The 24,867-nt window shown below is 38.0% G+C and overlaps 1 protein-coding gene across 3 annotated transcripts in view; it reads left to right on the forward strand.

The window, feature by feature from the left end:
• Window positions 1–13,652: 13,652 nt before the first annotated feature.
• Window positions 13,653–24,867, forward strand: part of STK32B (serine/threonine kinase 32B) — a 152,101-nt gene continuing 140,886 nt past the window's right edge. For all 3 annotated transcript variants that reach the window (XM_048943147.1, XM_048943149.1, XM_048943148.1), the window contains exon 1: window positions 13,653–14,586. In XM_048943147.1, coding sequence (XP_048799104.1) covers window positions 14,511–14,586 — 76 coding nt within the window. In that variant the 5' untranslated portion in view covers window positions 13,653–14,510. The remainder of the gene's footprint in view (window positions 14,587–24,867) is intronic.

A 24,867-nucleotide genomic window follows, 5' to 3' on the forward strand; every position in this document is an offset into this window, starting at 1 on the left:
CTTTCATTTTTACTCACTGAAGACATTGCAAAGAGAGAAGTCAAACTCTGTTTTCACCAAAAAGGTACCTTATTCTAAATTACTCTCCCCCTTGGCAGCGAACAGGACAACAGATACAACAGAATGGTTAAAACTATTAGATTCTGACCCTTGCTTAGGAGTTGGCTTCTGCCATGAACCACAGCTACTATTAGGCCACAGCTGCTCTTAAATTGAATGGCATTCTAGTGATTTATTTTTTAAACTGTATTTGTTTAACACTTATTCATATATTTATCTCATTTTCATTTATTAAGTTTTTTTATTTATTTAACCATGTTTATTTTGTGGATTTCAAACGCAGGAAGGAAAGACGAGAGAATTTTGGGCTGGACGCACATGACTGCAATGAACTGGGCGAGGCCAAACCATGAGCCACGCTTTTGCAATCAGTCCCAGTGGTGGTCTTGGAAACTCTGTTGCCCAAACAAGGCTGTGAGGACCTGCTCTATGCCAGGAGGAGTTAGAAGTCTTTCCATTACCAAGGAGCAGAAGAGCAGAGGAAGAGACAGAAAATGTTTATGGTCCTGCTGTGAGAGGCTACTGAGGAAGGGGAACACCTGCATGGCTTTATTTTACCATTCATTCTCCCTTTGGCTGAGGAGCTCTACCTCTTTTCAGACAAATATTAGGAAAACAAGTTAGTGTGACTTCTGTTAAACTAATAGGCAACAGAAGAGAAAGAATTCAGTTGTGCCTATGTTGGGTTTACCATCATTTCTCAGTAAATGATTCTAGTAATTAGAAAACACATACTTAAAAACTAGGGTAAGACTAATGTAAGTGAGGGTGTTTTTTCTTCCCTAGGATTGTTCTGCAGCATTAAACAGTAGGTGTGACAATCACTGTCTTAGAAGAAACACGACCTAATTTGGGATTAGAGTGCTGATGGTGAAAGATTTTTCATTTAGAGCTGGTGAGATTGTTCGAATTTCCAGTGTAACACATGAAGGAGTTCAGCTGTGACAGAGAACAGCATATAATAACCTCATTTTTAATATATATAAAAAGAAAACACTAATTAAGAAGAGAAGAAAATGTTATTCTTTGGAGAGAGAACCCCAGGTCCACATCCAGCAAAGTAGTTAAGCACATGTAAGTTTAAACATGCTGTTGAATTCAGTAGGAGTACACTGTTGCACACATGTGCCTAACAGCATGCGTAGGAAGAAAAAAATGCTCAGAGACAAATAATTGCATGCAGCTGTCTATTTAAGCAAGCTATGCTTTGCCTATCTCTGTGTTGAAGATTTTGCTGCGGATTTCAGAATTGTCTTTAATAAACTATATTGCCATTTGTCTTCCTGAAGCACAGATGCTTTAGGGAATGTAATAATATTTTGCTTTTTCACATTTATGCATACTTTATTTTCTTAATTCCTTTTGTCTTTTGGCTTACAGCCTCAAGCAAGAGAATGAAGCTTAGTCTTAATGTAACTCACTGGAGGATGTTTGAAGCACAGAATAAGAAGACATTAGATGTGATTATCTGCTATGCTGCTGAGAGCTGGAGACTAATTTCCAAATGACATGAGTTGTGTATGGGTTACATCTTAGGGACCAAAGTCATATATCAAGACTCCCACTGAACTAGAAGCTGTGCAAATGTGGTGAAAAGATGGTCTGTTGGACTGCAGAACTTTGCTATAACCTTTGCACACTTTTCTGTGTTCAACCTACCACCGTTTTTCTCCCAAGATTATTTCCTTACATCCATCAATAACAATAGATTTTCCTTGCTTAGCAATTGCATGCCTTGCTTAGCATTTTTTTTTCATGAAATCAGCACATGAAAAATGACTGTACTAACGTGGTAGGTTCCTCTCTTTTGTGTCCACTAGCATCAATGAATCATTCTTACTTGAGATAGCAGATTCAGAAGATAATCAAATATCTCTCATTTCCAAGACAGCATTGTTCCTCAAATTGTGTTCCTGTGAGCTCTATATTTTCTGAAGTTCATCGTTCACAAAGGCAGAACATATACACCTGAAAAAGTCTGTATCTGGTTTGGGTGCTGCTGTTGAAGGGTTTGTGCTTTTTTCTTGCATGCAAAGGATGTCCAGCTTTTCCTCCAACACAACTTCTTAAAGCACAAGTGCTACTAACATAGTTTATTTTATCTGTCAACACTTCAGATGAATAGTGCATTTCCTGTGTTGGACTTTCTGAGTATTTTCTGTTTGGGTCTAGACCTCAGAAGCAAATATTTTATTGCTTGTACTTGGTCCAGAGAAGAGAGAGCCTCCGAAGAACCCTTTTGCAGATTGTGGCTGCTCTTCCACAGTCTTATATTCAGCTTCAGAAAAACCCAGCTCAGTCCCTGCAGAGGGCAAACATTGTTGTCCAAAGTACTGGTAGTTCAGAAGAGTCTTGTGTGGTGATGGAAGGTATGTCCATTGCCAGCCACTGGACTGTGTGTGCCACATACTTGACAGAATCTACCTTTGCTTCTTGCTTGACAGAATCTCCTTTCAGTCATTAGTGCCATCTTGATGTCACTGATGATTGAAGAAGAAATGCTGCGAGCTCTCACCTTGCTTAGATTTAAGCTGAAAAGCCGTGTGAGGACACAGTAAAGAGGAGGAACATAGGAGGAACCAGGAATGAGGAGTCACAGTGGTAAATGGCGAAGCATTGCACTGATGTGCGCATAGCAAGTAAACAATGGGCATATGTTCAACACTGTCTAAAGAAAATACACTGCCTTTTCAGTGAGTAAATGACTGCATGAAATGCAAGAAACACACACACAAAAACCAAAAGCAGCCACTTTCTTTTAAGTCTCTCAATTCTTTTAAGCATGTAAACTTCATTTGTTTAGAGTTTATCTATTCCATAATTGAACATGGCTCACTAGGTAGCAGGTTCAGACAGCATGTAAAGCGAAAATAAGCGCAAACAATTTATTGTATTGAATCTTATTTTAATATGTTTTTTTTTAAAATGAATCTGACCATTTTTCCTTCCTGCCTTCTAGCTTATTAATTTTCAGTGATCAGCTGAAATCAAACTTCTCTGAAACCAGTTAAGAAACTTGATTGTCAGGCTTTTTGAAAAAAGAGGGTATTTTAATACTTTTGAGTTATATTTCAAGAGATGACTTTTTCCAGCATAACTTCTACTATGGTTGTTGTCAGAAATCTACTGCAGGCACCATATATAGAAGAGATTAGAAGCAATAGGAAGAGAAGACAATCAGAAAATGTTATGTAGAGACCGAGTAAGGGAACAGGGAGTTTTTATTGGCTCCCAAATTATTGCCACGCACATGGGTTGCAGAGAACCCATGGGATTTGAGGTAGATTGGCCCCCCATACCTTTGCTGTTATCCCATCCTCAGCGAGATGGAAACTGCCAGAATTTCTGCAAAATCCCCATTTGTGAACACACTTGCAAATACTTCCATTGCTGATACAAACTCTGTTGACCTATGTGAGACAAGGTCACTACTGAGCTCATAGCAGGAACAGTTCAGATAAATAACATGCTTTGCCACCAAGATAATTCTACCTTAGCATTTTCCCTTTTATGATTTTGTGCCTCTGCAAGGGCTGTTGGCTACTCTATTGAAGATTCCTGTAATTTCAGCAGTATGTCACAGCAGGTTCCTTTCAATCAACAGAAGCAACGTCACAGTGAGCAACAAGTAACACATTTCCCTCCAAGCAAACATGCTCTGACTTCATTCAGGCACACAGATTTTCTTCAAATCCCAGATCACCATCTCCCAGCCCAGCAAGACAAAGGCTGCAAACGGAGCCAAAATAAAACAGATAGGCAAGTTGAAGCATTTTTATTTCTGCAGAAAAATAAACTGAATGTTTGCACTTTGCCTACCTGCGGTAACCTCTCCTCCTTCCCATGGGCCCTCTGCAGCCTTACTTCTCACTGGGCTGAGGGCCCAGGCCCCTTGGGTGGGAAATTTGATAGTCCTCTGGTTGGCAATTAAGAATTCCTCGCATTTCTCAGGGGACATTAAGGGGTTTGACTTCTGAGAACCTTAGTACCAAAAGAAACAGCCTTGAAAAGCTGCCTTCAGTGATGTTAATCAGATTTCCTCTTTGGAGCGATGGAAGCCGGAAGCATGGTTTTTTCATCCTCATTTCTTTAGCTTCTGGTTCACCATTTGATAACCACTTTAGTATCATTTTCCAGCAGAAGGCACAATAGGTCTTTCTTTATGGAAAACATACAGGCAGACAGACAGAATAGATGCTGCAGGTAGTGGTCAATTCTAAACATTGGCTTTTGCTGAGTAATAAGACTGTTTGTAACTGCCTTCTAGTAAATGCTTGCTGAGGAACAGAAGAGAGAACTATTTTCCTATGCACCCAAAAAAGGATGCAATTTCTAAGGTTCTAATATGATTTATAATTGTCTGTGAATGTCATCCTTCCCACAAATGCAGTACAAAGCTATTTTAAAATATTATCTTTTGGAAGAGGTAAAATCACAAAATTCATATAATGTGACACATACTATGTGTGACATAGATATATGACATATATCACATTACAGCTTGTCACCCGTAGTAGAAAATACTTTAAAACACAGAACTACATTACTTTCTCTTCTTTCTCATGTACATGGAAGAGTATAGAAAGATGAAAAAGAAAGTCAGGGAAGACATGAAATAAGCAGAACATAAAGAGTAATAAGGACAACTGTGAAGATTGCAGTGGGTCTGACATGTTAAAATCCAGAGCAGTTTGTCATCAGTCTCATTTCTGTGTTGGGCACCCGTTTTCTTCTTTCTCCTGAGTGATTCTTACCTGGACAATCAGAAGAATTTAAGATATGTAAATTGATACTTCAACAGACTTGTGTTTATTTCCTTAAAAGTTTAATTACTTTCAATATTAAAATTAATTTTAAATAAATTTTAAAATGTTTAAGATATATTTAAACAAAAATAATAATTAAAATGTGAATTTAAATTTAGCTATATTAGTTTTTTTCTTAAACTAAAATGTCATCAGAGATTTATCAGAGAAAAACAAGCTTACAGCATCTGAATAATTTCTTCACATAATAAGATATTAGGACAGCATCAAATCAATGTAGTAAACAAGGCTGCAAATACTAGGGATCCACAGATGTGATGAACATAAATGATTTTCCACTTCAGCACTGACTACTCTGTGTGGAAAGAATTCCTTCCCCTTACTAACCAAGCATGACTATTCCAAACTGTGAGTCCAATTGTACTCTAATAGAAAAAAAATTGCAGTTGTGAATGTATGTTATCCTGCAGGTTTATTTTCAGGAGCTGGGCTCATTCTCACAGTTGATGGGTTGCTAAAACCAACTGAAATATACAGATATAGTCTGCTCATGGCCTGCACATATGGATTGTCCTACGGACATTTAAAAGTATGGTTCTCTTGCTTTGTCTACACAATTTTCTGTTTGAATAATCTCTTGAATGTAAATTGAGGTAAGCCTGGAGTGTAACACAGAACCAAATGCTGAAGTGTCTGTGTATACCAGAGACTTTTCTTCACCAACTAGCTTCTCCATAATCTCTGGTTTTGAATTATTTAGTTATTTATGTATTTATTTCTTTATTTATTAAGAAAGAAGAAAGAAAAAAAACACCAATTCTATAGTCAGCCTACTGACACACTGCTGCATACATTTCTTAATATAATGTCAGAAATTTCTGTGGGAGGATAAAAGAACATGAAATAGGAGCTGCAGCTTCTTTAGATGGCACGAAGTAAGAAGCCCAGAGATGTCTTCTGCATATTAGCAGCTGGAGCAGTGCTGTGGGTACAGCTAGTGTTGAGACCATAATATCTACACTGTATATGTTTGGAAGGTTTCACTTCATCTTAGCTCTAGTCTGACCCATGGGCTGACTGGCCCATATCTGTTGGGGTGTACTGTTGGGGTATACTGTGTGCAGTCCTGCAGGACAACTTGTTTTGTTCATCCCAAGAGAATTCAGATTACATTCTGAGACTGCTCCAAGATGCAAAACAAAGCAAATAAACTTAGTCAACCGTGAGATTTGCTTTAAGAGCACACTCCTGTGTTAAACTAAACTAGTAAAAAAAACAGTACTGAAAGATTTAAAAAAATGCATCTGATTGTAGTCCAAGCGACATATTTGTTCAGGGCATCTTTACAGGAGTTAAAAAGATAAACATACCTTTATGGAAAACTTTATCAGTCTCTTTTTTTAAAGACCATTCAATTTTTTCTAATGGATGATCTAGGGCGAAAGGAGCTTTTTTCATTTGTGGAAACATAATTTAAAGAAATTGTTGGTGACTTTGGTCATATAATGAGGTTCCTATGGACTCTTGCATTAATTGCATATGATTCCTGTAAATGCAATTCCCATAAGGAACAGAATGCTTTCATATGTTTCCACAAGACCCAGTGTAAGTTACACAATGCTAAATACAGTAGTTCTGTTATTTTTACAAAGCATAGCTAACTCAATTCCAAGGCTGTGTGGCTCTCAAGCACCAGTAGGCCTTACTTGAAAAGAATATTTAAACCTATTCCACTTACCTTGCCTCTTTATCCATCCTGTTGCACTGATAATACTCTACCATGCATATGTTAAATCTCTTCATAAGGGCAGAGAGATGTGATTAAAACTGAACAGCAAAACAAATTTCTACCCTCTAAGCAATTAAGATAGTGGAATAAGATAAAGTTATTAACTTCAAGAACACCTACAAAACTTTGTATTCTAATCCAAATTACTCAGCAAACACATGGCAACCTTCAAACTCTGTTGAATGGTTCTGTAAATTTGAACATTAATTTTGCCCCTTTCCTGAGAACTTGAACAATTCATGAACACGTCTGTGAGGGCTTTACTCTGCTGTGACAGATTTTAGCAAATAGATTTAATGAGATATTCAGTAAATTATGTTTTTTTCTTATTTAACAAATCTAATTAATTTTGATAACATTTCCTTCAGGTGACACTTCTGTGAGCAATTAATTTCCTTTTATTTTTCAACTCACAGTGTACAAGATTGCCATGGCCCAATAGAGGCTCCAGTGCACAAAGTTCAACTCACACGGGCTTCTTGTGTGGGACTCAGCAGGTAATTTTGTTCTTCAAACTGCAATCTTGTATTTTTTTTATCTGTGAGATGAGAATATGTGTCTTGAGCTGTAGTAGTGTTTTATATCAAAATTAAAAAAAAAAAAAAGGAAAAAAAGAGAAAAAAAAGAAAGAAAGAAAGAAAGAAGAAACAAATTACACTCTACTCCTGAGAAGAAAAGGAACAAGAGAGCTGTAACTCACCCTGGCACCACTATTTAGTGTTTTGCCTTAATAGCCCAAATGTAATAGCTCTAAAAGTGCAGCCTCTTAACTGTTCTGCTAAGTACGGCTCTTCATCACTTGAGCTATATTCTGAGTTCTTGAAAGACACTCTGCAGGCTAGGAAAGATTGGAAAGTCTATAATTTTACATCAATCAATAATACTGATGAATTGCCAGTCACAAGAATAGATGTGACAAAATACAATAGTACAAGCTATTAACAGAGAATCCTCAGCGCTCCAGATACAGCTATATCACATGAAGAAGGGGAGAAAAAATCATTAAGTAGTAAAGCTTATTAAACAGCTAAGACTGAAGGGAACATAAACTACACAAGGCCAGTGTGGGCTGAGGAAGGGAGCAGCTGGGCTGTTTCACTGCTGGAAAATGGCTCCAGCTTAGAGCAGAATGCTTGAGGAAATGCTGGACCAATCTCACTTCTTTTGGAATATTCACTGTGGGGAGATGGAAAAGGTACACTTGGTTTCTCACCGGATTTCATGGCAGTTATGCTGAGAATTAGGTGCTGCATGTGCTCAGGAGATATTCTGGAGCTATGTATGTCCCAGCTTCTCTTGTACGGCCCTGTTCTTCTCCAACACTTATTCCTATGGACCTGTTGCTAGAACTAGTTTAGCTCTCTAAAGAAAGGGCAGCTACTTCAAGTATTTTTTACCCCTTCCTCAAGCTGCAGGTACTCAGCTCTGAAATAAAATCTTTGTACTTGGAAACACCAGATGAATAGACAAAGAAATGCGCAGTGGTCATAATGAGCAGCAGACATAGAACTTGGGAGCCCTTATTCTCAGCTTTATGTCCAATCTGAATTTTGACATGCTTACGCACATGATGTCGCAGTGAGCTGACCACAATGAGGTCTCATAGTGTCTAACGTCTTATCATCATATGTTTTTTCATACCCTTAACTGGTTTAGAAAGATCCTTTCTGTAGCAAAGACCAACAATCACTTTATTTATTTTTGCCTAATACTACTAAAGGCTCTGCTCCCATCACAAGATAAATGCACATAATTTTGCTTTCTCTTTCAGTGGACTTCAAAACTTCAGTCATAGGAAGAAACTGAGAAAAAACTTTCACAGTATTTTCATCTTATTTCTGTGCTGAGAGAAAAGGAAAATGCATACTATATGGAACAGCACAGAAACAGATAAAAGCCATAAAATAACAAAATGTTTTCCATTTTAAATCATTTCAGCTATATACTGCAGTAAAAATTGCTTAGGGTTTATCAGTCTGTGAGTTAGAGTAACGGAGTCAAATCATGAGATGGGCATGATGGGCCAATCAGGCTACAGCTGAAGCCAATTGTAGAAGTGTGACTCAGTGGTAATATGCCTGAACCGGGGCCAGCAGTTCTAGAGCTGCAGTCATTCCTGATCTGTGATTCCAGTAACTTCAGTTTGCTTTTCACTCCTTGGATATGCACAGGAAATTTGCTTCATTCCCGTAGGCAGTTACATTTTCTGAGAGATTCCAGAGGTTTGAGGACTGTTTATAGAGCCAGTGCTGTCTGTAATTGTTCTTGCTGTGTACACAGGCAAAGTAGGTGGTTTTGATTATTTGGCTGATAAAACTGTATTGGAGAGATAAAAGATGTATGCTAAATAAACCTGAAACTTAGGTAGAAGCCCAAACTCAAAGCTACTGCAATTTTGACCTCAAAGTATCCAATGTTCTGCAGAACATACTCTTCCCACCTAATCAATTTAGTGTTCTGTACAAAGAAATAGTTCTGGTTTCTAACACATCACTTCATGTCCAGTTCATTTTAAAAATGCTGAGGTCAAGACCATCTGTGGTTTCCAAAGCTTAATTTTCTAGGAAACTGAGTTTCTCCAGAAATCCCTATAGCATGAGTACAGTGCAGCTATGTGAAGAGAGGGGGAAAGCCAGCCCAGCAGTGCATATGCCCACTTCTAATCACTGTGGACACAAAGTAGATGAAGCCTGACACTCCATGGAACTGGTAAATAAATGCACAGTGGAAGGGATTTAGGAGCTTTTATGAATTGTTAATTTAGAAATTCCATAGCTCTGCTGGGAAATTTGTTGCATCTAGCAGATATTGTTTTAGTCTTTTTTTTTTTTTTTTTTTTTTTTTTTTTTTTTGTGTGTGTGTGTGTGAGTCTTCTGGCATGAAAAAATAGAAATAAGTAAGATCTGTGAACCTGCTGTTTTCAGCAGAAGTTTAGCTGGGCTCAGATGCTTTATTTCTTAACTTAAGTTTCTCCTGAAACAAGTCCAAGCATACAGCAGGTCTCTGAGAAAATGGCTATAGCTGTGAAATAACATTGATGCAATACAAGGGAAGCAACTGGCTAGCAGCCTTTTGTAAGCTTCATTGAATGCTATTGATCAGGTGAAATGCAGAATGGGAGCAGATACACTTACAGTCTAACCATGAGATTTGATTATGCACAATATGGCTATTAGTCTATTCCGTACTCCATTAACTTTTCTAACAGGAAGGCTGGATCCTCATTTAGTCTTACTGCAAATTCTTGCCTGGATGACCAACTGGGATTAGTTTAAAATCTGTTCAAAACTGTATCATGTTTTACATTTGTGCTTTGGAAATGGGAATTAGGACTGCTGAAGAAGGAGCAGTTGAGAAGGCAGCTTGGGAAGCCAAGCAAAACACCTGTCTTGCAGCAAATTCATTGTTCTGGCAAAGTAAAGGAAACTTTGATCAATGCTTGGACCAATTCTTGTACCTTTTCACTTGTTGTGAGTCTACTAGATGATGCCAATTATATTCACTGCTGCTCATGGTAAACCTCAATAAAATAGTAGCATTTTAATACCCTTTTCATAGCACTTTAGAAGAAGCAGTTCCTTTCAGATTCATCCAGGGGTGAAATAGGACTCAGTCAGCTTACATAGGCTCTGACCTTACTTTCAAACAGCACATATTTATGCCTGAAGACTGACTAGAAAACTGTCAGTGTGTATTTCAGGTTCTTGACTCTTGCTGGCTTATTCATTGAGTGCTTCCAATGCATGAATTCTGCAAAATTCAAATTTAAAAGGGCAGAGTACAGATTCCAACAGTTAACCATGGAAAGATCAAACATTTTTTTTCTAATTTTAGCAACCTTTGCATTTTATCACATTTTAGTGATCTCACTGAGAGTGGGGAGCAGAGATTGTTAAGGAAGGGTTTGGACAGCTTTACCACCAGTGTTAAGTGAAAGGAGATGGTTTCAACTACAGCTCCACTCCTCACAGATGAACTGAGACTTAAGTACCATGGAAGGTTTCTAACTCCTTTACCTGTTCGGACACTGTTCTGAAAACAAATCTGACTATACCACTAGTTATCAATTCTTAGTGAATTAGAAAAGCAGTAATACTTGTTCTCCTCACTCACTGATTCTCACTTTACACAACCCACTGCTTCTTTAGTATGAACATACCCTATCCTTGTCTCTGTTACATCCATAAGAACACACAGCAGAGACTGTGACCCTTCTCTGTAAAGAGGGACACAAAAGTAACCAGCTGTGAGTGTGGTCTTTATTGATTTCCATAAAGAGGACTATTTTTAAACCATCATTGTTCATTTTAAGGTCGTCTTAATCATAAAGATAAGAGATATTTTTTAACATCTTGCTAATTAACTACAGGATAGTATTCAAACACCAAAATATCAGTATAAACACTCTGCAATTTACAAATATTAGCATATCAGCAGGGTATACTTTAACATCAAGAACTGTAGGGTCATCCTGTAAATCTCATCAAAAGCATTTTAATACAAAAGCTGTAATCACAGAATTACTGGCTTTAAACTACTGAATTCCCTAAGGGAAGTTTAATAGTGCAAAATAGTGTGATCATGTTTGATTTTCTTTATTGCTAACTCCGCATGGAGATCTGAAAAAAACAACAACAACAAAAAAAAACATTATTAATCTAAGCCAGGTAGTGTAGACCTTAAATGAAAATGGAAAACAACGGGTTTAAAATGATGTTCACAATGATTACAGCTTCTGATTTACAGGAAAAAAACAACACCCTGTGATAGAACGCCCTTTTTCCCTACCGTGTTTTCTGTATATGCTATGCACTGTTTACATGCTAAAAATAAAGCACCTTTTTAAGATTAGAATTTGATTTATCTCAAGCAAGGCCTGGTGATGTTTTATTAGAGCAGATAAACATGGGAAGTGGGATTTGGTTCTGGTCTTCAAAGACTTACAAATTTTGACTTCTGGTAGCTGAGAAACTTGTTCCACGAGAGTAAATACTGAATACCCTGAAAAAGCTTCATCTTCAGAGAGCTTCATTGATTAGTATGATGTTCTGATTTCAGATTTATTTCTTATTTACCAAAGCAATTGGAAAAATACATGAGTAATTGTTCCTGAAGATTTTTTGCTAAATTTGGAGCATATTCAGTGGTTGTTTTGATTAACATTAGAAAAATGATGCTGAACTTATGTGTCTGTTCAGAGTTCTGGGCCATGTGAATAAACAGGTTGTATATTCAAGGTTTGATATTACTCATACTGGAAAATTGCAATTGATTTCCTTGAGACTTTTCTAGGTCTCATGAATACATCTGGCCTTGATGCCCTCTGTTCCATTGAACACTGTTAAGAAAACAACTTTTGATTATCTGCAGAAATGCTGATGCAACCAGCAAGCTTGTCTGTTTAGTACAAGCAAAAATTCATTTGGAGCAAAGGCAGTGTGGCAATGAATACCTTGCATTTTCATTAGAGCAGCAAAACCAGCAATTCTTGCCAAATGATTATTTTTAATTTTTTTTTTTTTAATTGAAAATGACTGGGAAGAATAATGTCTGTCACTAGTCAAGAGAAAGAGTTACAGAAGAACATAAAGTTATCTTTAATAAGTAATGAATGAGTGGCTCATCATTACTTTACTGTAATAATCCAAATAGGAGTAAGAAAGACACATATTCTAGTAGGAATGTCTATTAAATGAATAGAGACAACTTGCTACTCTGTAAGCAGTTTAACTATTTTGGTCCATGTGGGCCTTGTCATATGAAACCATGACAGACATCTCTGTAGAGTCATTGGAATCAGTTGGTATGGAAGAAGTCAGATAAAAAAGAAAGAAATAGAGTAATTCCTGGCTGTTGCAAGAATTTTTTCATGATTCATATTTTCAGCAAGCAAAGCAATCTCAAGCTGCTCCTGCTCATCCCATGTCTGTTGTTTTAGAAACATGCTTCCTATATGTAAAATAATCACACACAAGACTGGGATTTACTGGCAAATGAGTTCTTCCCATTATTTGGAAGGCTGCTTTAAAGTTCTCTCACAAGAATCAAAGCAATTACATTAATGTGATACAAGACCTTAGCTCAGGTAGAAGGTAACTCATCAGCTGAAATGCATTAAACTTTAAATGCAACTCTCCCTTGCCAATTCAAAAGGAAAGGGATTAACTTAGAGCACCATGCTTGCTGGTTAGCACAGATGATAACTGCTAGCTGAAAGGTAATGATTTCTATATGTTACTGCTATCCTCTTAAATGCACATAACCTCAACAACATAATATTGTTGTTGGTTTTTTTTTTTTTTTTTTTTTTTTTTTTTGACTGGATGACTTAGGTTGTATAGTATAGTATATTGTATAGCTGAGTAATAAACTAATGAGTAACAAAGAGAAAGTGATGCTTTCCAAACAACAATTTAGATGTCTGTGTATTGAAACATTCTGTATTTTGCAAACATTTTGCATGTTAATAGTGACAATCCAGATGATTAAGTATGGAATATCAGTTAGTGATACAATCTGTCCATGTATACTTATGGAAAAATATCACTATTCCCTGAATTTATCAGCTGTCTGTGTTTGTAGATGCGGTAAGCTCTGAGCTCTTAGTTGCATAATGCAGGGTCTCACCCTCTGCATTCAATTTCAGTCAACCTTTCCTTGAAAGGTTATGGCAAGATTATACTGAGTTCAAAGATAGCTGATGTGAATAACTAAGGCAGTTAAAAACAGTAAGTAAAGAAAGTTCTCCTTCTGTATGCACAATTTTTTTCTAGAACTTTTCCAAAGTCAGAAGTTTGAAAGAAGGGGTAGTGGATAAGATGGAAGAACATTAGAGAATATATGTATATTCTCTCTCTCTCCATGTATTCTCTAATGTTCTTCCATCTTATCCACTACCCCTTCTTTCTTTTCCCTAAATCGCTTTTGTAATTGAGCTATTTCGAGATAAATATACTGATATGTATACAGGTGTACTTTTTTGCTCCTCACGAAGTCCTATCGGAGCCGCCCTGCCGGTGACAAGCAGGAGGCGGCTGCTGGCCGCCAGGTGGCGCTGCGGGGCAGGGCAGGGCTGGGCGCGGTGGCTCTCCTCAGCGGCGCCCCCTCTCGGCCGCTCCGCGCGCATCCCCCGCGGCGGTCCGGTTCCTGCTCCGTCGCTCCCGAAAGTGTTCTCCTGCAGCCGTCGCACCCCGCTGCGGAGGACAGCCCCGCCGAGACCTCTCTCCAGCACCCCGGGCCCGGAGGAAGGAAAAGGAAGAGGGATATTTTCTCTCTTTTCATTGTTATTATTTTTTTTCCTTTGATGAACTCAGTGAAGTTCGGACAGCTGACCGTGGTCCTCCCCGCTGCCGGAGGGGGAACCCCTATTAGGGAGGAAAAAAACTCCGAAAAGGTTAACCTAAGAAGAGCTTACACCCACAGCCCCTCAGCCGCTTCGGATCCCAGTAGCCCTCAGCTGCGGGTGCCAATGCCAGAAAGCTCCTCCGAGCGGCAGGAGAAGCTCCGTGCCCTCGTTAGGCAGTGCTGCCGAGGCAGCAGCAGAGACTCCGCGCTCTCCGGCGGAGGTCTCGAAGGAGGCAGAGGGAGGATCCGCTAGGATCCAGGTAGATCCAGCTTTTACCGCTTACCAAAAGCCACCACCAGCAGGACCTCCGTCTCCTCCCTCCCTCCTCCCCTAACTCCCTCCCTCCCCTGCCCCTCCGCGATGAGAGACGGGCCAAAGTCCGCGAGCGCCAGCAGCGCTCGCTGCCAGGGGCGGACGGATCGCTTTCATGTCACGGGGTGACTGCTAGCCCTGCGGAAGCTCCCCCGGCCGGGCCGGGCTGGGGCGGCGGGAGGGCAGCTGCCCCGAGGCCGGGGTGACTGCCGGCCCCGCGGAATGCTGGCGGCGGGGGATGCGGAGCCGGCTGTGGACTAACATGGGGGGCAGCCACTCGCACAGGGCGCCCGTGTTCGACGAGAACGAGGACGGTGAGTGTGGAGCTGTCCGAGGTACCGCCGCGCCCGCGCGCCCCGCAGTTCCCGCCGTTGGCTCAGCCCCGGGGCCGGAGGCGGCAGCTCGCCCTCAGCCAGATGTTGGCAGCTTCCTCGGTCCGGCTGGGGAGGTATTTTGGATAGATCTTCCAGTCGGCTACTTGCTGTGGGGTAGGGAAAGAGGAGGGCAAGCCCACCTTTGTTTAGCTGTTTGCAATAATTATGTAGTTCTTTGCTTTTATCCAAGCTAAGCTGAAGCCTAGAACACCACTGCTTGGATTTTAAACACATGGCCAGGTAACTTCATGTGTACGTATGTGAAACTGGCATTAGTTTGGAAATGAATGCCTGCCTTTTCTCTTTTCGTTTATTGTTGACTCTGCCCACCAGTCCATTTTAAATGGCGGTACATCTTTCAGTCAGTATACTTTTCTCCACCTACACTTTCTGAAACTTTCTGAAAGTTGTTCTATTACTTTGAGATTTTTTTTTTTTCCCTGCCTCAATATATATCAGAAGAAAGTGTATCCAGAAGAGATCTGAAGTTTGCATTAAAAATGTGGTGTTTTTTCACTTTTTATGTATTTCCATGTAACTTTCTTACATAGATTCTGTTTTACTGAGATTATATGGCTCTCAATTTCAGTCATTTTGACTTTTAAAGCAAAGAGGACACTCCACTTTTAAGAAGCAGACATTTGTATATCAGAAGAAGTGTTGTTACTTATGGGAACATACTGCTGCATAACTGGATAATAGATACTTCATTTTGAATATATCCATTTCATTCTAGTTCCCAAAATATTTTATTGAGAAATGCTTGTCCCTCAGCAGACTTCACTCTGCCTTTTTGATAACATTTCTCATAACAAATCAGAAACATTTATGGTCTTTCCTATCCATTCAGGACACATGGAGACACTTGCATTGTTTTGCTAATATAAAGGAAAAATATTAAATAAGTTTATTCAGAGGCGAATAAATATTTGCTTACACTTCAAGCATATTTACCACTCTCTCTTGGCAAAGCTTGAAGAGGTATTTGGTGTGGTTTTGTTTACAGCAGTTTATTGTTTGTATGGAGTAAGGGACTAGGGTATCTACTGTAGGTAGACTGTGATGCAGTAGCTGTGATTTTTCTTGTCATTTACAGTTGTCAGTCATTTACCATAAGTAAATGCTATGTAAACAAGTGAGAAAAACCATTCCCCGCTGTAAAATTATAATGGAGAATGACATTAAGATTTACATGACTAATTGTAAATGATTACCAAGAGTGAAAGTGTAGTGTTAATCTTGTTTAGACACTGTAAGGTGAAAAATAGCCCTGCCTTTGCCTCTGTGAGTGTTTTGACTGAGCTCTCTTGAGTTAACATGAGCGTTCTATGACTTATTACCATTTCTATTTTTTTCCAACAAGAAAAGGCTGTGGTCAGTTTATGGATAAAATGAACAAAGTTCAAGAATGAATGAGACCAGAAAGGGCTTCATGCCACTTTTGCTTTGCTTTTTTATCCTCAGGAAAAAAAAAAATACAAAAAACTAAACATCAATAACAACAAAAACATGTACACATAAGCTATTTATGCATTTCTACTAAGACATTGTTATTCTTTGCTTATTTTTTTCCCCATTCTGAATGTTCCTAAAATATCTATTTTTTTTTTTTTCCTCTTAAGATGTTATGCTTAGTACAACCACATAGTTGAGAAAAGCCCATTGCTTTTGAAATAGATAACCTATTTTCTATGGTGTTTATGAATTATAATTCCGGATGGAATTTTCCCAAGTACCTAAAAATATAGGAAGATATCTTCTCTTTGAAAATCTATCTTGCAAAATGTAATCCAAAAATCAAGGGGTATTTCATGTTGTTCCTAATCTTTATAATTGTAACTGCTTTCCACAATACTGGATGCAAAATGAAATTAAAATTTTTAAAAAAGGAAAAAAAAAAACCCAAAACCAACAAAGCCACCCCCAACACAGTGTTACAAAGCTCATTTATTTCATGAGACTGTATAACTTTGTTCAAGAGTAAGAATATTTACCAATTCATATAGACCCAGTATAAATGAGTTGTGTATGAATATGTAGGCATAATAAAAAACAAGTTATTTAAAGAGTTGTTTGTAATGTCACAGATGTCTCCTTTGTATGAGAAAAATGAGCAGAAAAACATATTGTCATTTTATGTTCATGCATTTCAATGTTGAATAAATGGAATGTAGAATAAATCATGAATTTGGGAAGATGCTTAAAATAATTCTTTGGCATTTCATGAGCCATAGAAAAAGTTTCATTTGCAGTGTACCATTTAGCAAAGAAGTACTCGGAAAGAGTGGATGAAGAGCATCCAGATACAGCCTGACAAACCTGTAGAGTATCTGCTCTAGGGTTACCAGTCATGTTTTCTTTCTGATGAGGATGAGTGTCAATCCATTCAGTAGATCTGAAACTTAAACAGTGTAGTAGACTTACCACTCTAAGGATGGATATCACTGATGGGATAATCAAAACTAATCCAGCCAGAAGGCAAGCTGGAAGTGTTGTTCAATGTTCAGATATCACAGACACCTTCTCTCCCATCATTATCAAATGCTGATCTTTTCAAAAGTTGTAATGTAAACCGTTTTTAAACTAGTTATATTTGTTCACTATGTCCTATTTTTGTTAGAAGGATCTTGCAGAACCTTACAGCATGCTTGACCTATATATAAAATTTATCTTTATTCCAACATTTTTGCTAGCTTAAGTAGCTCTTCTTCTTCCGTGATGATTACTCCAGTGCACTGATAGATACTAGCAAAAATGTTCCCTCTCACTCTTTGTTCTGTAAGAAAAGTCTACTTTTCTTATTTCTCCTGCATTTTCATTCACAGTGTACCTTATCTATATATATTTAAACTCTTCTTCATCACATGCATCTAATTCAAAACCATACAATTACAGGTAAGTTTTCACTAGAACCTTTTACTGGAAACGACATTTCCTGGTCTCTACTGGAACTAACTTTTCCAGTATAGCCTGTAACTACCTATGCCCTTTTCATGTGTATATCATACAGACAGTACACAGACATCTTGTGATGAATTGGCTCACTAATACCCTTTTCAGGAATTCCCACTGATGAGTTTCAATCTACAGCAGGAATTCTAAGTGCTCTCAAATGTGACTTCATTTTGCACTGACAAAGATTGAATTTCAAGCCATTTCTCATATTCAGGTCCCCCCTGAATCTAGCCCTAATTTCTTTCCCTGTGATTCTCTGAGCCTCCATTATTTTAACATTATTTTTCGTGTATTATTACTACCCTCACTAACTCAATGGCAGTTTTCAAGTCCACTGAATAGATTGTGAGTATACTAAATTGTCTCATTTCCATACCTCATTCTCTTTGCTGTTATCCCTCTTTAGCCTGATAATTTCCATTTCGAAATAACACTGTTGTCTTTAGTACCTCTTTGCATTTTGCCAGGTAATGCTCAACTTTCTCAGCTTTATGAATTCTTTCTTATATATTGCTCCACTGAAATCCAGAAAAATGAAATTATGACAAGCGTACTACATAAAAAAATAAATTTATCTTCAAGAAAAAGCATCTAGTTATCTCTCACACATCAGTGTTCAGTAAAGTCATGTGGATTTGATCTCAGTTTTTCTTCTTAGCCTAGACTAAAGCACAACAAGAGCTAGGAAAATCCTATGAATGGAATCCTTTGTCTAATACTTACACAGCTTATACTCTTGCTATGGAAGGTTAATGGGAAAATATATTTCATTTTTTGATTTTTATTGCTGCATTTTTTGGATAGACAACTAGGTCTGGTGTAGCAACGTTGCTACCTCTACACAAAGCTAGATGTTTTAATGGATTGGAATTATAAGATTTTTTACAAAAGGTTTCATTTGGATTAATGCTGCCAAAGCAAGGGAACTTTGACTCTCTTTGTCCTTAATATTTTCTCGTAACGAATACAGAGCACCTATCCTCTCCTGAATAGCTGTTTCCAGTAATAATATAGAAAAGGTAAATCTTTCCTGAGTTTTAGGTCTTGGAAAATAATTGTAAGTTCACAGAAATGGCAATAGAACAGTGAGAGGAATATTAACAATATATAATATATTGTAATATATATATATATATATATAATTATAATATATAAAAATAATATATAAAATATTAAAATATTTTATATATATTAAAATATTTTATATATATAATATAAAATATTAACAATATTAACAATTTGTAAATGTAACTTTCAAATTTCAGTAAATATTATAAGTAATGAATGTATTATCAATAGCCTGGCAACTTTAAGGAATATATTTCATGATAGTTTTATTTAATGATGCTCTGTTAAAACTGATATTTAATTAAATTCTTAAAAATAATATTCAACATGTGAAAATCAGATGGTAGAAAATAACCATTTTCTATTAGCAAATAGTAATAACAGTTATTTACCTATATGGTTGTGGAAGATACACAGGAAAGGATAAGGAATAAAAGCATTAGAAGCTAGAAACTGGACTGTTGAATTGATGTTTCAGTTGTATTTGGTTTTGAAAAAAAAAAGTCAGTTTTACTATGGTGGCTTGTAGAAATAAGTGAACTGATTTCTTAAGAGCTTGCTTTTATATTTGTAAAACAACTTTACTTTTCAGTTATTTCCAGCAGTTCTTAAAGGTTATTGATGAGCTTTCAGTACAGCATAGTATGAGACAGATGGAAATTGTGGTCAGAGAGGAGAGAATGTCATATTAGGCAGTCACATAGGTACTAACTGCCAAAGTGTTGTCAGGAGTTTGCAAAGACTGTGGCAAAGAGGAATAGCAGATATCATGGCATGGCAACAATCCTCAGTCGTTATCTTCCTGACCCAGTCTTTTAAAGTCTTTGTTACAATGTGCACTAATAATGTGGCCCTCTTCAGGTACTAAATAATAATTACTGGTAAAAGCTAACAATAGATCATGGGTTTTCCTTTTCCACAGGGAACTCTGAAGAAAGGCTAAATGAATATGGCACCTTCATTTTTAGATTCTTGCTCTTCATTCCCTTGAGTGAACTGCAAGTCTGTACCCTACTTGATGGTTTTAAAAATCCGACACAGGATTAGAACCATGACATTTTCAAGGAGCAGTTAAGCATTGACCCATTTTATTTTATTTTACCATCATCCAGATTCAGCTCTGCCAGCAATGGGTTAGAGGTGAATTAGGTGAATTTTCAGCATCCTTCCTAAACATGTTCTCTATGCTTCCATGATCTGATCTGATGGAAATATCCACGTCAGGGCATCTATATTAAATAAAAGCATAATGTAAATCTCTTCTGCTGCTTTTGTAGCCCTCTGGAATTTACACAAGTTGTTGATGTGGCCCCCCAGCTCTGAGAATATTACAGAATTCCTCAGTGGCTTGTTATCTAAGAAGTGTGAGTGTTTTATCCATGTTGATATGCATGTTGTACAGCATGTCTAGAACTCAGGACAAGCTTCTTGGAAAACTGCATACAAATAATTCAAGGTTAAGCAAGCTCCAAACCAGATAAGCTTAGAGAATCAAAATCAGGGGAAACTCTGTATGTTAAAAAAACTGTGATGAAACAAAATTATTATCTAAATCAACACCACTGCTTTTACAGTCACTCCTTTATGAATTAATACATTATTTTTCCCCTCACTGCTTGTGGCTGGCTCTTACAAGTTCTCCACTCACATCTGAGCTGCTGTGGTGTTCTGTGCCAAAAGAATAGGATTTCAGAGAGCTGTGTTTTGCAGGACTGGAAAAGCTAACAAGTGAAGGAAGAAGCACACTGAAAAATTATATGTTCCCTGGCTGGCTTTTAGTCTGAAGAAAGCTGAGTGTTTTTGAGGAGGAGAGAATCACAGTGTAACAGACCTTAGCAGGTGTAATGCCTTTTTTTTTTTTTTTTTTTTTTTTTTTTCCTTACTCTAGGTAATGCTACAGGCTTTGGGCAGAGTGGCTGGCAGACTGGAAGAAAGGGGCTTGAGGGTCTTGGCTGACATTCAGCTAAACATGAGCCAGCGATATGCCTAGGTAGCCAAGAAGGCCAACAGTAACCTGGCTTGTATCAGAAATCCTGTAGCCAGCTGGAGCAGGGAGATGATTGTCCTCCTGTAGTTAGCTCTGGTGTGCGCTTCAAGTACCGTGCTAAGTTTTGGGCTCCCCTCTATAAGAAAGACATTGAGGCCCTGAAGTGTGTCCAGAGAAGGGCAATGAAGCTATGAAGGGTCTGGAGCACAAGTCTTACAAGGAGCAGCTGAGGGAGCTGGGATTGTTCAGACTGGAAAATAAAAGGCACAGGGGAAATCTTATTGCTCTTTACAACTACCTGAAAGGAGGTGGTGGTGAGGTGGGGATCACTGTCTTCTCTCATATAACTAGCAATAGAAGAAATGGCTTCAAGTTGCGCGGGGGAGGTTCAGGTAGGATATTAGGAAAAGTTCAGCTTGATTTCTTCACAGTCTTGTCTTTTAAGTGTATAGATACATTATAGAATCATAGAATCACCAAGGTTGGAAAAGACCTAAAAGATCATCCAGTCCAACCGTTCACCTATTACCAATTACACTGCTTCTACTTCACAGTTTTGTCTTCATGGATAGCTATATTCAAAAGAAGAATCTTTCACTTCTGCCAGGGAGATCATGAGTCTGTCTGTACTCATTCCTCTTTGACACCTTCCCATACAGCAAGGAGAAAGAGGTGCACCTCCTCACATTAATACCTACTAATGTTGGCTTTAATATAGTATTGAATTCATCATTGGCTCCACTTGGCCTGAAAGAGTTCCTTGATGTAGATGTGTGGACATGGGTTACAAAGCCAGCAGTATTGTGAGAATACAGTCTTTTTTGTGAATCTTATGTATGTTCAGTCAGTAAATGAGGGAAGTACAGCCTGGAATGAAATACTACACCTAAACGAATTAGGAAGTGACCAGAACAATCTTAGGAGAAAAACTAATGAGGATTTATAATCTTGCTCATCAATACTCAACTAATCCTGTCCCATCAGGATTGTTTTAATATTTTCTCTTCTGAATGTTAGCATGAGAATGAAGAAGGCTGGGATTTTGTTGGCCATGCACAAGACTCTTCTAGATTCCTTCTGAAACAGCAAGGGTAGGAAAGCAGAAGCAAAAACCTTCCTTGTGCTAAACCTCCTGGACAGTTATATATGGGACCAAGTACTGCAAGGCAGAAAAATATTGCCAAGGTTGTTTTTGAGTATTTTGGTGTAGCAAGAGTGAGCTAATGCTGAGATGTAAGAAAAGAGAAAAAGGAAAAATAATTGCTACAGAGATCAATCAATATCAAGTCAACATGAAACAGAAATTTCTGAATAATTCTGGATATGCAAAAAGAAAAGAAGTATCAAGACCGGCCTGATAGAACTAACACTATCTTTCTACGGCAAGACAGGAGAGAGAACAAAAAGCAGGGAATTAATTACACAGAATTCAGCAGGGAAAGCAGGGATGTCTGGAGAGGATAGAGCAGCAGTAGTGAGTTGACCCAGTCACTCTTGAGCATAATTCTGCTTAATTTCATGAACTATTTGTGTTGATTACCTTAGACAACATTAATTACTTACTGCTTAATGTAAGCTTAGGTTGAGCTGTTGATAAATTTGCTGATGTATTTGTGAACACTGTGTACATGCGTATACATAAGGTTCACTACAAATGGAAAAAGAAAAAAAAAAAAAAAAAAAAAAAAAAAAGAAGCATTATTCTGCAAAAATCAAAATCTTGTTCTGGCAATAATCAGTGTTTCCCTAACTAAATCTTATCCAGAATTTCCTTGGACTCAATCACAGTCTCATTTGTTTAGTAAGTAAGGAGTGTTTCCAGAAACATTATGGGCTAGCATCTGTGAATTTTGTTCTTTTGTTAAAGAAGAATGAAGTTGTCTTACTGTCTGGCATTCAGGCTTTAATACAATAACTATTCTGAAGAATATACTGGCTCTATTTCTCTGTATTTAGGCCAATAAACTACTTGCTTTATGAGGAATACTTACTCATATCACACAATATTTGTTGATGGGGTCCAAGATACCTACACCGTAGAATCACAGAATCATTTGGAATGGAAGGGACTCTTAAGGTTGTTAACTCCTCTTCAGTGAACAGGGATACCTACAGCTCAATCAGGTTGCTCAGATCTCCACCCCACCTGACCTTGATTGTCTCCAAGATGGGACATCTACTACATCTCTAGGCAACCTGTTTCTATGCTTCACCACTATGATTGTGAAAAAACTTTTTCCTTACCTTCCTCTTTTGCTTGAAAGCATTTACCCTTCTCCTATCACAACAGACCCTGCTAAATGTTCTATCCCTTTCTTTCTTACAGCCCCCCTTTAGATACTTAAAGGCCACTATCACGTCTTCCTGAAGCCTTCTCTTCTTCAGGCTGAGCTGTTCCGGCTCTCTCAGTCTGTCCTCATAGAAGAGGTGTTTCATCCCTCAGAACAGTTTTGTGGCCTCCTCTGGATGTGCTCTAGCAGGTCTATGTTCTTCCTGATAACTTCACTTCTCAACACAGTACTCCAGCTGAGGTCTTACCAGTGCAGAGTAGAGGGGAAGGATCACCTCCCTCACCCCAGTGGCCACACTTCTGTTGATGTAGCCTGGGATACAGTTGACTTTCCAGGTTGTGAGGGCACATTTCTGGTTTATGTCCAGATAGCAATCCACCAGTACCCCCCAAGTCTGTTTCAGCAGGGCTGTACTCTATCCTTACATCCACCAGCTTACACTGATAGTGGGAGTTGCCATGACCCAGGTGCAAGGCCTTGCACTTTGATTTGTTGAACCTCATGAGGTTCACCTGGGCCCACTGTTCAAGTGAGCCAGCAACTGAGTATACAAAGAGGTTGAATATTTATAATACAGCTATTGGGATTTAGGACTGTTTATTTTAATACAGTGTCCCATAAAACATCAATTAATTTCCTTTTAATTTCTGAGAATTTAACATTATAATTAATATATATACAGTATAAAATTATACTTCAAAATTATATATTTTTAAAATATATTTTAGACAATGTAGCATGTGGGCTTTAATTTTGCTTCCTCTATGCGAAGAGGTTTTACATAGATACAAATAATTTAGTTTTATAAAACACAAATTCATAGGGAAAATAGGAAAAAACGAAGGTACGTTTTGCTTCGCAGGTGAGTGCTACCAGACTTTCCCTTTCGCGTTTTCTGCTTCAATGACTCTTAGAAATATAAGGGAAGTGCAGCATGTGGTGTGCTTTCAGGAAAATCTGAGCACTCTACTGAAGTGTTAGGCAAGAAGGAGCTGTAAGAATATGAGTGTACTTTCGTATTGTAGAAATGAGGATTCTTTTGCCTTTCATTCTTAAATAGAATCATATCATAGAATGGTTTGGGTTGGAAGGGACCTTAAAAGTCATCTAATTCCAGCCTCTGCTGTTGTAGGCAGGGACTCCTCTCACTAGACCAGGTTGCTCAGAGCCCCATCCAGCCTGGCCTGAAACACCTCCAGGGTGGGAGCATTCACAGCCTCACTGGGCAACCTGTTCCAATATCTCAACACCCTCTCAATAAAGAATTTCTTCCTAATATCTAGTCTAAATCTACCCACTTCAAGTTAAGAGCTATTTCCTCTTGTCCTTTCAGTGTATGGCCTTATAAAATGCACTTCCCCAGTATAAGAAGTTCCTCCCCAGGGACAAAATACATTATTTTGTACCACAAAGAAGTATTTACATTGTAATTGTCTCTCACCCAATCGCTGTCCCCTCATCTCCCATGTTTCCACATTGGCTCCTATGAACTGTGTCTTTTCTTAAGTAAATCAAATAATCTAGATGAACTGGCTAGGATTTGTAAGGAGATTTGACAATTTTGTATTTAACCAGTAGAAATCTGAACTCTGTACAAAACATTTATAAGAATCTTATGTCTCTGCTTAAATCATTGTCTTCATCTAGTGGCTGTCAACTTCAGATATTTCCCAATCTGGCTTTCTTTATCTATTGGGAAATCTAGCAATGTGCAACAAGAAAAGCTTTCTGTAGATTTCAGTTTATTGTACTTGTATGCAGCCCATCAGGTTTTTTTTTTTTTTTTCATTTTTGTGCTTAGCTTTTGCACAAAGTAACAAGTGTTTTTTCTATCTATACTATTTTCTTCCTCTACATCCCTTTTCTGCAATCTCTGTTACAAGCCTTGACACACAAACATTACATTCTGTAATGCTTTTA

The sequence above is a fragment of the Lagopus muta genome, chromosome 4 (genome assembly GCF_023343835.1).
Source record: "Lagopus muta isolate bLagMut1 chromosome 4, bLagMut1 primary, whole genome shotgun sequence".
Taxonomy (NCBI): Eukaryota; Metazoa; Chordata; class Aves; order Galliformes; family Phasianidae; genus Lagopus; species Lagopus muta.